General features: G+C 43.4%; 1 protein-coding gene across 3 annotated transcripts in view; it reads right to left on the reverse strand.

Moving 5' to 3' along the window:
• Positions 1-695: 695 nt before the first annotated feature.
• LOC132821640 (alpha-1,4-N-acetylglucosaminyltransferase-like) overlaps positions 696-14,825 on the reverse strand; it is a 28,479-nt gene continuing 14,349 nt past the window's right edge. Inside the window, exons 2-3 of one of the 3 annotated variants that reach the window (XM_060834352.1) lie at positions 9,326-9,753; positions 696-1,932 (exon numbers count right to left, since the gene is read on the reverse strand). In XM_060834352.1, coding sequence (XP_060690335.1) covers positions 1,342-1,932; positions 9,326-9,733 — 999 coding nt within the window. In that variant the 5' untranslated portion in view covers positions 9,734-9,753 and the 3' untranslated portion in view covers positions 696-1,341. Of the gene's footprint in view, positions 1,933-5,431; positions 5,619-9,325; positions 9,754-14,825 lie in introns of those variants that run through there. The other 2 variants (XM_060834353.1, XR_009645341.1) reach the window with 2 other exon arrangements.

Here is a 14,825-nt window from a genome sequence, read left to right on the forward strand (position 1 = left end):
AAACCCATACAGAATGTGGTTAATAAACAGTCGACTCTGTACCCAAAACACTGCATCAGTCATTCAGCTTGACAGTTGCCATTTTGTGTATATTTGTCTTAACTTCAGAGATTCCATATTGTGTTACCTGTCCTTGTTTGCAATAAAACAGAAGAACACAACAGGGACTCCCAAGATCAAAGATCATGGATTTTGAGAAACTAAGAGCCCAGGGTAAAAGCACAAGAGAATTCGGAGGCTTGTATTGGGATGTGGGGGGGTCTAATCAGAGGGGCGCAGAAGGCAGCTTTACGGTGTTCAGAAGAGGCAACTCTCTTCCTCTTGTCCCCTTTTACTGACGGTCTTAGAGGGGCAGATTGAGGCGAGTAAAGGTCAGATTTGAATGTTTAGCAATGTTAAATTTTTACATGTCAAAAGCTTCAGAGTTTTTTTTTGCAACACTATGTTCTATGGTCGGGGGAGGGCCTATATTCAAGTAGAAACGAGATTGCAACTGCTTTCATGTTACTGAAGCAAAGGATGGTCAGGGGTACGGAATCTAATCAGCAACTAGTGTGTACTTATACTTCTGAATCACCAACACACCATCTGGGAAATAAGTGTGTGTCAATAGTAGTACCAGAGTCAAGATGAGGCCTTCCACAGCTGAACTGCCTGGCTACACAAGAATAAATCACTGGTCACCACAGCATATGGAACTTTACTGAAGCTTGTGTATTCTGTGGAGTGGAGAACAGTAACACTGTTACATACAGACTGTGAGCCAAACCTAGACATTGAAGAATCAGTAATACATGAAATTGAATCAATCAGCTCAGTGCAGCCTCTGCTGCAATACACGGATACAGAGTTTGTCAATCTACTTTATTAATAAAGTGCATGCTTAAATTGAGGCTTGACAATATAAGGCCATTGTGGTAATGCTCAGCAGGTTCAAAGTTCACTGACCTGGCGCGGTGCTCATTATCCACCAGAGGCTTCCAAGAGGGCAAATCATGTTCCCACCCATGTCAGCAATGTAGCTGCCGCCATTTTGAAAGGACCTACAGGCAGATGTTGGAAATACTTCCCTTCTGCTTTCAGCTGATGAAATATCCGGCCCAGCCCATGCCATGGTCTTGGCAAGCCATTTGTTTGGCTTCCCACAGATTACCTGACAAATTTAGACAGAGGCTAGGGGCTTAAAGTCAGAAAGAGATGTGGGTAGGAACAAGGGGCACATGCCAATGGGGAGTGCCTATGATAGTTAGGGCATCGGGGAGGGGGGGGGGGGTGGTGGTGAGAAGAGGGAAGGGTATTTTCATTGTCAGCCAAAAGCTAAATTCCTAAAACTGCCAGATTTCAACTGACTCGTTTTATTAGCAATTTGTAAGTCATAGGGCAATGCTGAGAGAAGAAATACTCTATTAGCGTTCCACTACCAGTGATAACTTGCTTTTGTTGCCCAACATTTTTAAAATTCCAGATATGCGCCCCTATCGTCTCAGAGAAAAATGTCTCAATATTGGACTTCTTCCAGCGTTGGAAGTAACTGTCCCAATGTGTGTAGGAGATGGGGTAGAAATAGTTGGGTGAAAGATAGGAAACACCTTTACATTGTAGATTGAAAAACTGGCCTAGATTGTCAGACTGGCACCAACGCTTCAAGACTCTACTCATCAGCGCCGGCCCCTGGTAACCCCAAGTACGTCCCTCATAGTTCCTGACGTAGTCTTGCATACACTCCCAGATAAATTCATGGTTTTTCTCAAATCCCAGTGCTGCATTGTTAGCCGTCTGATATCCTTCAGCACAGAGAAAGTTTTGCAATTCTAAGGGCTTTAATGAGATGATATCAGTGTCCAGATAGACGCCCCCATATTTCCACAGCAGAGCTAGACGACAGGCATCAGCGAGCACATGTACCCAATACTTCTCCCAAAACGGTTTTACCTGAAATATACAAAGAATGGTAAAGATTAGTTTCTCAGTAAATGTTTCTTTCATGGTTCTGCACCTGTTGACCTCAAACTAATGTGCCAAAGAGTGCCAACATGTCACTGGACATTACCACATCAATCCCAATCTGTTCTTTTCCAGTATTCTTTCCTTTCCTTACCCTTTTCCTAAAGCTACTGGCTTTTCCAAGGAGCTCTCCAGTGTGTAGTTTAGTAACATGAATCCATCCATCACAGAGGGGAGAGAATGTAACAGGACAAAGTCTCAACAGCTAAGGAGTCAGCAAAAAGAGTAATTTGCCCTGTTACTATGGAGCAGAATTGTATCTAGTTCTGTTTACCCTGTTATTGGAAGGATATTATTAAGCTGGACAGGGTGCAGAAAAGATTTACCAAGGTGTTGCTGGGATTGGAGGACTGCAGGTGCTGGAGATCAGAGTCAAAGAGTGTGGTGCTGGAAAAGGACAGCTGGTCAGGAGCATCTGAGGAGCAGGAGAGTTGATGTTTCATGCAGAAGCCTTTCATCAGGAATCCTGGGAATGGAGGTCTTGAGGTATAAAGGAGAGGCTGGGACTTTTTTTTACACTGGACCATAGGAGGTTAAGAGGTGACCTTATAGAGGTTTATAAAATCATAAGAGGTATAGATAAGGTCCTGCTTCCCAAAAGGTGGAGAATTTCAAGATGAAAAGATAAATATTTTAAAAAGACATGGGGGGGGGGGGGCAACTTTTCCAAGAAAGAAAAAAAAGAGTAGTTAGTGTGCAGAATGAATTTCCAGAGGAAGTACTGGATGACATTTGGATAAATACATGAGTAAGACATGGTTTGGAGGGATATGGGCCAAATGCAAGTAGGTGGGACTGGTTTAGTTTGGGTTATGGTCAGCATGGATTGGTTGGACCCGAAGGGTCCATGCTGTGACTCTCTTTGAATATGATCCTGACACGTAACCCAATAGTTGTTTGGAAAGTCAGGTGCAATGGTTTGAATTATGAAACCAATAATCATGTTGAATTAATAATGAGTTTTTGAAATAAACAGCAGCCTCATTCAGTTTTGAAATGAATGCCTTTTTCGTCTTGACTGAGGGAGAGAGATGTTCAGTACACTGGCTTGCTGCATTGCTTTACTAAAGCCCATTCCTAGACACCAAGAAGTTTTATTTTGGTGACAGTGGTTGGTGGGGGGACAGTCCTAGTGACAAAGCAACAAGATCTACACACATGAACTTCCAAACGTGAGAAACAGGGTGAGGGAGCACAAAACTGTTATTGAACACTCCGCCTCACCATATTCAATCCTTCGTGGGGCAAGCATTTTGAATGATCAGAAAATCAAAAGGAAAACACCATGGGAACTGACAACTATTCCAGCATGAAGGGAGCTCGCATAACACAGGCAAGCGAAAGGCAGCCAACATGCCATTTTAAAAAATGGAACATCTTGTTGACTGAATCGATTCAACCAAGGGCAAGGAAATTGTATGCTGGTAATGAATTGGAGTTGTAACCCCAGCACTCTGGCTGAAATGGCTCAACTTCCTGACCTGCAGACCATAATCAGTGAGGTCAGACAACAGCACCTCCTCCATGACAATCCTCAACATGGTGCCACCCCCCCCAAAGAGGTGTACTCAGCCTCTTACTATACTCCCTGTATACTCATGACTCTGTGGCCAAACGTCATTCTAACTGCATCAATAGGTTCACTGACAACACCACCCACTGTAGGCCAGATCTCAAACAAGGACGCAACAGAATACTGGAAAGAGTTAGAGTGCTTGGTGGTGTAGTGTAAGGATAACAATCTCTCCCTTAACATCAGCAAAATTAAAGAGCTGGTCATTGACATCAAGAAGCAAGATGGGCACACCCTCTACCTTCAAGGGTGCTGAAGTGGAGATGGTCGAGAGTGTCAAGTTCCTAGGATCACCAACAATCTGCCTTAATCCACACACATTGATTTGATGGTCTGGAAAGCACTAACAATGCCTCTACATGTCCATAAAGACTCTTAACAGTAGGGGCACCATAGAAAGCATTCTACCTGGATGCATCACTGTGGTATGGCAACTGTTCTATTCAGCACCACAAGAAGCTGCAGAGAATAGTGAATACAGCCCAGTCCATCAGGCCAGCCAGCCAACCTTCCATCCATTGTCTCCATCTAGATGTCCCACTGCCTTGGAAAGGTAGCCAACGTCATCATAAGACCCCTCCCACCCCAGTCAGTCAATCTCTTCAACTTCAGTCGGGCAGATGATACAAAAGCTTAAAAACATAAGTACCAACAGATTCAAGAACAGCTTCTTCCCCGTTATTAGACGTTTGAATAGACCCCTCAAGTTTTAAAATTAAAATGTCAATCTCGCTCTTTGTACACCTTCTCTGCGACAGTAACACTCTATTCCTTGCTCTGTTCTTATATCCCGAATACACTTGGTATAGCATGATCTGTCTGTACTGTACGCAAAACATTTCACTGTACCTCAGTCCATGTGACGAAAATAAATCAATTCAAATAAAAAAGATAGATGACCAGGTTTGGATTAAAGAGTTAAGAAGGGATGAAACCAGATAGACTCAATTATAGAGGCCTATGAACTACCCCGATTACTATCTTCTGTCTCGGTGTTTCTTATTGCCCACAACTGACTCTACCTCCTGCTTATTGTGTGCGATATATCAGGTCAAGTCTCCTCTGCCAACTGTCCTCCTGCAGCCCACCACCTCATATACCCCATCATAACTTTAAAAAAGCCGGCATCATTCCCTGGACTATTTAGTCCCCAAACTTAGTCATCACGCAACTACTTTTCTCTTTGAATTCTTTTTACATTAAAAGACACTGAATAGGAAGGGTTTGGAGGGATATGGGCCGGGTGCTGGCAGGTGGGACTAGATTGGGTTGGGATATCTGGTCGGCGTGGACGGGTTGGACCAAAGGGTGTGTTTCCATGCTGTACATCTCTATGACACCAAAATCAACAAAAGTAAAAGGCCATCTGTCATCTGCTTGCCAACTTGCGTAGCCAGACTTTATCACATTATAGAAACTATACCATTTTGCAGACCATGTCTGGTTTTCTTTTTAAATCCTATGTTGTCACATATCACTAACAAAAGTCAGGAATTTACAGACTGCCTCCATCTCAGGCAGTAATTGTAAAAGTAATACTGGTGTCGTATGCAGCAGTTCAGTGTAGCAATTCAGCACCTTCAAGGGCAGTTAGGGATGGACACTAAATGCTGGCCTCCCCAGCAATACATACAGCCCAAACTCAACAGCCAGCTTCCAGTTCTGTTCAACTGGAAATGTGTGTTTTCTAATGATACAGTACCCCAGTGAGGCCTCTTTACATTATTATTTTTGACTTCCTCTTTTAAGAGTAGAAAGAGAAGTATATTTCACTATGTGCTCTTCCTGTCCCCTGGTGCATGGGAACAGCATTGAATAAACTTGCAGTTTAAAAGAATCGAGTCAGATCCCTACCTGGAAAAGCGGTTTTTCTTTCAGTTCTGTTGGCTGTGACATTGTCTAGCAGGCTGCATGCATTTCATGGGACAATGGGGGGTGGCGTCACTTTTACTTCCTTTCCAGGAAATTCCCTTCTGATTGGCAGCTGACCAGCTGAGTCTGGGAGCTGACACCTCTTCCTCATATAGAGGGAGGTTAGCAGTGTGGCCCCGAAGGGCACCTTAGTGACCCAGGGAGTTGTCCAATTCCATTTCTGCTTCTGTCCTGCGAAAATATCAGACACTGAGTCTGCAGTGTGCAGAACCATGGCTCCCAGTATACATCACCTGCCATTATGCCCCTGACCCATCAGCTCAGGACTGGAGACAGAATGAACAAGGTGGGGGAGGGGGGAGGGGGGGGAAAAAAAAAGAAAAATCACACAGCATTGCAATGCTGCCCCTGATCACAAAACAAATCAGAAACAGTTCGACACACCTCACACTGCAGTTAGCAATGACCAACTGACTACTCATGATGCCCTTTCACCAGGTCGTTTGAAATTGGATCAAAACACTATGTTTGGGAATGCATCCCTGTTTCCAACCCAAGATGGGATTACAGCTTCAATGCACACATTGAATCGAGCCTAGGGAATCAATGTGTTGGGGCTGTGTGGGGGGAGATCAGCCTGGCTAGTACACTTGATGCATAATAGTCAATAACCAACAGGAGTATCTTGCACAAGTGTTTATTTCAATGTTTCCATTGTCTGCAAGGCACCATGTGGGGTCGGGGCCTGCTTCCCCATGGATTGAAACACACAGCCACAGCAGAAGGTCAAATGATCACGGCTCGTGGCACGTTTGACCGTAATGAATAAATCATGATTAATTGTCAGTTGTTCTCTGCAATGAGCAATACAGTAAAATACAGTGAAAAACTTCAACTGCCTCCACAATCCAGCACCATTTTGTATAGTTTAAGAATTAGAAAATACTGCTGAAAGAGTACCACTTCATTCCACCACGAGTTCTGAGCTGGCTGACCAATGGCACCTCCATCGCCCCTACCAGTCTTTCAGCACCATTGCTTTACTGCTGGGCCCACTTCACTGAAGAGCCACAATGCTGGGTCCCATACTTGACCCCACAATCAGGAGCTCTGGGTTTACCACAACTAGGAGCTGCTGCCACAGCCTCACAGATAACCAGGACATTCTGCTCTGGGCCGACTGCAACCAGGAGCCTCTGGCTCCACTACCAGACCAGGCCGCCACCTTGCCCATGCCCCACTTCAACCACTCTCCTCCATGATGTCCCCTTCACTGTCGCTCCCAACAGGATGATAATAAAGAAAATGAAAGATGACAAAAAGGGTAATGATAAAAGGGAAGAAGCTGCCGCCTGGAGCGGATGGCCAAGGAGCCTGAACACTGCCTACTTTGTCAGTGCTACGATCTTGGAAAGGCACAACGTCATCAGCTTCACTCTCTCATCTGGACAACAGGTGCCCTCTAAGTTATGTGGTCATGCAGACATTTCAAGGGTCCTGTAGCACGTGGAGTGCTGTACAGAGGGAAAAATAATCAGGAGGAAAGTTGATGTGGACAAATAGCACGAAGGGGACTTGAGAGAGATTAAATTCCCTGTAGCATGGAAATAGGCCTTTCGGCCCAATAAGACCACACTGACCCTCCAAAGAGTAACCCGCCCTGACCCATTCCCCTAACCTATATTTACCCCTGACTAATGCACCTCACACTATGGGCAATTTAACATGGCCAATTCACCTGACCTGCACATCTTTGGATTGTGGGAGGAAACCCACACAGACACAGGCAGAATTTGCAAACACTATGCAGTTGCCCAAGGCTGGAATCGAACCTGGGCCCCTGGTGCTGTGGGGCAACAGTGCTAACCACTGAGCTACCGCGCCACCCCATGCAGGTGCAGTAGGCTGGTCCTGTGCAGGATGTGCTCTAAACCAATGGTGCTGAGCAATGTGACCCCCCCCCCCCGCCTCCAAACAATTTACTAGAATCTTCCTTTACGTGTCAGGTAAGGGAAAGTAAGCATCTATTACAGGTGGTCTTACTGCACTCTTCATAGGACAAACCACTTCATTGATCTTCACTTCCACCAGTAGCTCCAAGCACCTGTAACACCTCATGGTCTATAGTTACTTCAGATAGGTCAAACCATAAGGATAGCCATGGGTTCTCCCATCCTCAGTGACTGAAGGACTGTAACATGTAAACCAGGCTTACAAACACAAGAAAGAGGGCTCTGCAGAGATTAGATTAGATTACTTAGTGTGGAAATAGGCCCTTCGGCCCAACAAGTCCACACTGACCCGCCAAAGCGCAACCCACCCATGCCCCTACATCTACCCCTTACCTAACACTACGGGCAATTTAGCATGGCCAATTCACCTGACCCGCACATCTTTAGACTGTGGGAGGAAACCGGAGCACCCGGAGGAAACCCACGCAGACACGGGGAGAACGTGCAAACTCCACACAGTCAGTCGCCTGAGGCGGGAATTGATCCCGGGTCTCTGCCGCTGTGAGGCAGCAGTGCTAACCACTGTGCCACCGTGCCGCCCATGTGCTCTACCCAATGGCTGGATCAATATTTATTTTTGAATCACCATCCCCAAGACAGATCGTCAGACCAACACACATGGAATAAGCTCTCAGAGTCAGAGATGTACAACACAAACAGACCCTTCGTCCAACTTGTCCATGCCAACCACATATCCTAAATTAATCTAGTCCCATTTACCAGCATTGGCCCATATCCATCTAAGCCCTTCATATTCACATAACCATCCAAATCTCTTAAATGTGATCATTGTTCCAGTCTCCACCACTTCCTCTGGCAGTTCACTCCATAACACACTATCCCCTGTGGGAAAAAGTTACCTCTTAAGTCCTTTTTAAAATAGTTTCCCCTCTCATCTTAAACCAGATGTCCACTAGTTTTGGACTCCCTACCCTGGGGAAAAAAGATTTGGACTATTCACACTATCCGTGCCCCTCTTGATTTTATAATCCTGTATAAAAGGTCACCCCTCAGCCTGTGTCTCTCCAGGGAAAATAGCTCCAGTGTATTCAGCTTCTCACTATAGATCAAACCTTCCAATCCCCGCAACATCCTTTTCTGAATTCTTTCAAATTTAACATCTTTCCGATAGCAGGGAGACCAGAATTGAACACAGTATTCCAAAGGTGGCCTCACCAATATCCTGTACAGCCGCAACATGACCTCCCAACTCTTATGTTCAGTGCACTGACCAATAAAGACAAGCGTACCAAACACCTTCTTCATTCTCCTTCTTAAAAAAACAGTATCTTTCCCACCCACCCAAGAGCACGCACAAGACTTTGGTTTAAACAGACCAACTAAAGAACTGCACTGTCAACACTGCAGCAAACCCTCAGTACTGCATTGGAGTGTCAGCGCAGATTATACACTCAAATCTCTGAAATTAGAGAGGGGTGATGGACCCCAGTGGCATTATTAATGGTCCATTGATACAGAAATTGCAGGTAATGTTCCAGGGACCTGGATTCAAATCCCACCACAACACATGGTCAAAATTTGCATTCAATAAAAATCTGGAATTGATAGTTTAATAATGACGAAACCATTGCCAAATTGTTAGGAAAAGCCTGTCTGGTTTACCAATGTCCTTTATTTCACATTCTACATGTGACTCCTGCGCCACTGCAATGTGGGTGACTTTTACTTACCCTCTGGGTCATTAGGGATGGGCAATAAATGCTGGCCTAGCCAGCGACACCCTTGTCCTGTGATTGAGTTTTTAAGTGGGGACTTGTACTCACATTTGCAAATTCAGGGTCAAGAGTATTATTGAGGAAACTAGGGCACTGACTAATAGCTTAATCTGCTTGACTCTCCTTACCTGTTCATACCAGGAGTTCAGCGGGGTCTCGCGAAATAGTGCTCTCAGCCTCAGAGGGAAAACAGTGACATTTCTCAATAAAGAGAGCACTCGAATAGCTTCATACTGTGAGCGTGGGTAGTGCGACAGGTTCCCACTGAATCCTTTCAGAAAGAAATAAACATGTTTGTCAGGGTTTCTCAGACTGGCTGACTCCACTGAGCAAACAGCAAGTGGGGAGGGCTCCACACGGTCAGTGGTCTCCACAAACATAATCCCAGGAGCTTTCATGAGTGCTGAGTGATCAAAATCCAAGTAGGGTTCTTCCTTGGAATAGCAGGTCAGCAAGGAGCAGAAGTGGTGGAAAAAATAAAGGCAGAGAACTACAAAAATAGGAACAGCCAGGAGCACTTTCTTAAATTTCTTCATAGCTTGGAGCAGAGGTTTCTCTGAAACAAGAAAAGATTAAGAGATGATTTGCGAAAAGAAAAAAGGTCTCAGGGCTGATTCATGACAAAAGCAAAATGACAAGGAACCTGCAATATAACTTGGCAGAATTCCAAATTCCAGAAGACAGACTGAAAGCCTGACTTCACCATAAAAAGTTTAAAAATCACATAGCACAGGGTTATAGTCCAACAGGTTTAATTGGAAGCATACTAGCTTTCAGAGCGATGCTCCTCCATCAGGTGATAGTGGAGGGCTCAATCGTAACACATCACATCTCCAAACCATGACTTCACCATGTTAGTAAACATTTAACATGGCGGCAACAACCAGATTCTCTGGAATTCTCTGCCATAGAAAGCGGTTGAGGCCAAAATATTGACTATTATTGTTACAAAGCAGATGTTGACATCCCCCCCCATCCCGAGAACCAAAACTGAAACCCACAAGGAAGAATGTCTTGCCCTGTAATCTGTACAAAAGAAAAAAAAAGAGAAATTATGTAACCTGCTTTTCAGCAACTTCTCGTTGTTAAATAAAATGAATCATTCATACTCACTTTAAAATCAACAAGTAATAATTTATTTATCTAACTCTAACAATGAACAAATTGACTAAATTATCAACAATCCCAAAAAAAACCCTTCTAACCACTACCTATTCCCAAACAGAACAAGATTCTAATGGTATCCTATTCCAATAAATCGGAGTCTCATTCATATAACAAAAATAGAATTTAGTCTCAAAATTACAGCCAGGTTACATGTCTTCCAGAACATTCCGTACCCTATCAGTCGATTCTTCCATCAGGAATGCCCTCTCTGTCATTGGTACCATGGTTATTTAGATGGTGCTTTTTCTAATACACAGATGAGTCTGTGAGAGCCAGCAATTCTTTCTCTCACACACACACACAGCGAGAGCGCCTGACGCACAGCAGCTTGATCTGGGGTCCTTATTCAACAGCCCCCTCCTCTATACCCTTGATGACATACCAATATATTTTACACTAGGATCACTTCTATGTTATCAAAACCATCTGATTTAAATTTAACAGGTTTTTGGTATCTAATTTCCTGGTTCAAATTGATTGGCTAAATTCAAAAGCCCATTGTCTTGGTAAAAACTGCTACTTGGCCTGCTAACTGTATGGGTTTTAGATACAAAATGTTTCAACTTGGGCTCTCTCTGTGCTTTCATTTTAAATGGTAAGCATTAAAAAAAGGACTATCTTTTAAAAGGAACCATGCAGCACTTTTCCCATTTTACAATTTTACAAACACGGAATTCTTACCTTTTGTCTCCCAATCTATAATTACTCTACCCAACTTTGCAACAGTTATCAAGAAGGAGTTAGATATAATTCTTAGGGCTAAAGAGATCAAAGGGTATGAGGAGAAAGCAGGAACTGAGTTGGATGATCAGCCATGATCATATTGATTGGAGGAGCATGTTTGAAGGGTTACATGGCCTATTCCTGTTCCTATTTTCTTGGTTTCTATGAGATTAAAATTTGTCACAATGGGGTCAGCTGCTATCAACTTCAAAATGGTCACAGGCAACATGAATGGATGAGCTTCCTTGCATTCTGAGAGAATTTCTCTCTCCTTTTTTTTAAAAAAAAGGGCCATCAACTCATTGAAAATAGCAAGAAAGCAAAGGGATGAGACAGTTCTGTTCAGGGGAGGGGGAGGAGGAGGTCGACGAGGACGAGGAGGGGGATGAGGACGAGGACGTAATACAGTTGAGAGATCTTGGTTTGGAAAATCAAAGTGTTGATTCAGTCTGAGTGGAAATAGAAATGCGAAAAGTAAGAAGGTAAAAAGCCGTTTATAAGCTACCTAACACTAATGACATTGTAGGATAAGGTATGTATCCAAATGTAGTGTAGGTTTCTAAGAAAGGTTTTGCAATAATTGTGAGAGATTTTCACCTTTATATAGGTTGGACGAATCCAAAAAAGGTACATTGGATGATGAATTGGGACACTATTTGAAACAATCTGCTCTGGAACCTACCAGAAGCCTCGCTACATTAGATCTGGTAATGTGCTACAAAATAATTAAATATCTCACAGCAAAGAATCTTTGAGGCAAAATGATAACTGAATGTGGAATTCTGAAGACAAGAAACAGGACTCTGAAACAAATGTCTCAAATTTGTTAAGGTAATCACAAGGATGTTAGAATGGATACTGTGGAATGCAAAAAGCTAAGTTTTAAACCCGGTAGCTTTTTAATGAGATATTTCATAACTGAAAGAATAACCCATTAGGAAATAAGACTGTGGGTGTAGGGGTGGCCTACACCTGTCCAGAATAGAGTAGCCTATGTTGGCTCATGCAAAATGGTCAGCAAACAAAGAGGCAGCCTGCCTTAGAATTAAAACACAAGATGGCTGAGGGGAGTTAAACAAGACAAACAGTCTGTTCCAGTCTTTGATTAAAGAAAACAACATCTTTGAATAGACTTCTCTAAAGCCATAAGAATGCCATTCCAGACAGTTTTTGATAAGAACTGATAAGTCACCAACCTTGACCTTTATTAATGGAAGAATAATCGTCCCAGTAAATGGATGAACACCAAGTGCCAGGTGTAGCCTATTCACTCCCTTAGCTGCTAAATCAGAATGACAGCTAAAGTTGGCGTTTCTTTCAAGTTACTCAGAGCATTAGAAAAAACAATATATTCTAGTTAAAGATTTTTTAGAATCACAGGGGTAGGTTTCAACATAAATATACACATCTCATCAAATAAAAGTATTAAAGAAAAAGCACTTCAACCTAGATATGAAGTCAACTAGCTTTAGGAAAATTCCCTGAACAAAATAGATTGTTCCCAACCCATTTCCACGAAATGTTGAAGTACAAATAGTTGTATGACTAACATTTTATAACTAACTTTATAACAGCAATCTACATTACAAATCTTACAGCAACTCAGACAGAGGGAAATATCAGAGAAGTAATTGAATGTAATACTGTGAATAATAGAATCCAAGCTGTTCTTAAGTTATAAGCCAGCCTGAAACAAGACCGAGGGACTGTGACCATTAAGTTTGGAATGTGAACGAATACGATGTATGGCAAGATCCCAAGGACCAGAGATTATAGAGTCTGTTAAACACCATGCGATCAGGTTGGGCTTGCCACAGGGATGCCCATCATTGATCAGGTGCTTTACAGGATTGGTGTATGGATTAGGAGGGAAGAGCTGTAACAACATTGTATGTGACCATTGTGATACAGAAATGTATTAAAAAAAACTGCTTTCTACTACACAAGTTAGAGTGTGTCATCGATCTATCTTCTGACCTAAGCCAAAGATTAAGCCAATAACGGAGTTCATACATCGAGACCAGACTCAGGGAAGATCCTTTGGCCCTCTCTCTGTTTTAACTAGTTTCTGCACGAATAAACAACCTCCACTTGTCTGCGTTCTGCCTGCCTCCTGAATCTTCATTCCCTGTCAACGAAAAACACTCCTGCGGTGGGAATGACAATCACTATGGATTAATGTAAAAGGCACAGGATGGCATCAAATTATGGAAACAAGATGTACAGGCTTACCAAGTTTAGTGGTAGCATAGAAGATGAGGATAGTTTAGAAAAAGGCAAAAGAAAGGAGAAATTAGGAGAGTAAACTAAAAAAAAAATGAACAGAAAGTAGGATATTCCACTCAAATGAACAGCCAAGAGGATGAGTTAGGGAACTAATGGAAAACAGAGGATAGGTGCAGGAGGAGGCCACTGCTCCACCATTCATCTCGATCATGGCTGATCATCCAACTCAATAACCTCATCCCCATCACCTTTGATCCAATTCACCCCAAGTGCTATATCTAGCCGCGTCTTCAATACATTCAACATTTTAGCACCAACTACTTCCTGTGGTAATTAATTCTATAGGCTCACCACTCCTTGGGCAAAGAAATATCTACTCATCTCTGTCCTAAATGGTCCACCCTAAATCCTAGATAGTGACCCATGGTTCTGGACACACTCACCATCGGGAACTTCCTCTCTGCATCCACCTCGGCCGGTTAGAATTTTAAGCCTCTTGGAGATCTACCCCTCCCCCACAACATACCAAGAATAGGAGAAAATCTAGGGGCACCAGTAATAGGGCACTAATTAGAGAATAAGTCTGATTAGTGGGGCTTGGGGGGGGGGGGGGGGGCGCGCAACACGGTGGCTCAGTAGTTAGCACTGCTGTCTCACAGCACCAGGGACCCAGGTTTGATTCCAACCTCAGGCGACTGTGCGGATTTGCACATTCACCCCGTGTCAGTGTGGGTTTCCTCCGGGTGCTCCAGTTTCCTCTCACAACCCAAAGATGTGCAGGTCAGGTGAATTGGCCATGCTAAATTGCTCATAGTGTTCAGGAATGTGTAGATTAGGTGCATCAGTCAGAGGTAAATGTAGAGGAATGGGTCTGGGTGGGTTACTCTTCAGAGGGTTGGTGTGGACTTGCTGGGTTGAAAGGCCTGTTTCCACACTGCAGGAAATCTAATCTAATCTAGAGTACACAGGAAACAGATGGGAGTGAAAGCTGACTAAAGTCACCTGGAGCTGTTAAAACAGCACTCGTGTACTTTGAAGTAGCACATCATTGATTGTAAACATCCAAAATGATTTAAAAATATCCCTTAAAAAAAATGAATAGGAAAAATGCAATACCTCCTAGAGGACTGCATATAATGCTGCATTTTTGTCGTAATGCTATCCAATCAGGAATCATGAGCCTGTCTGTTCTAAAAAGATCTACTCTCAAGAGTATAAATCTAGCTCCTAAACTTTGAAGCCTTAACTCCAAGTTCCACAGGAATTTCTCTGTGTGTTATCGGCTTCACCCAGGGTTCTCATAAACACACCGAGCTGTTTGACTCTATCACAAACACCACTCCCTGATCTAGCCTTATCTCCCTTTTCCCAACCCCGACCCACCCACACCCCCTTTTGCAATCTTCAAGGTTCAGTTTGCAGTTGAGCGAGGGGGGCACAGGGATGTTTGGAACCAGAACAATTCTGAAATAAAGGCGGGAGAAGGAAAGGTCTGTTAATATATTGCAGAGG

Source organism: Hemiscyllium ocellatum, chromosome 13 (genome assembly GCF_020745735.1).
Source record: "Hemiscyllium ocellatum isolate sHemOce1 chromosome 13, sHemOce1.pat.X.cur, whole genome shotgun sequence".
NCBI lineage: Eukaryota > Metazoa > Chordata > Chondrichthyes > Orectolobiformes > Hemiscylliidae > Hemiscyllium > Hemiscyllium ocellatum.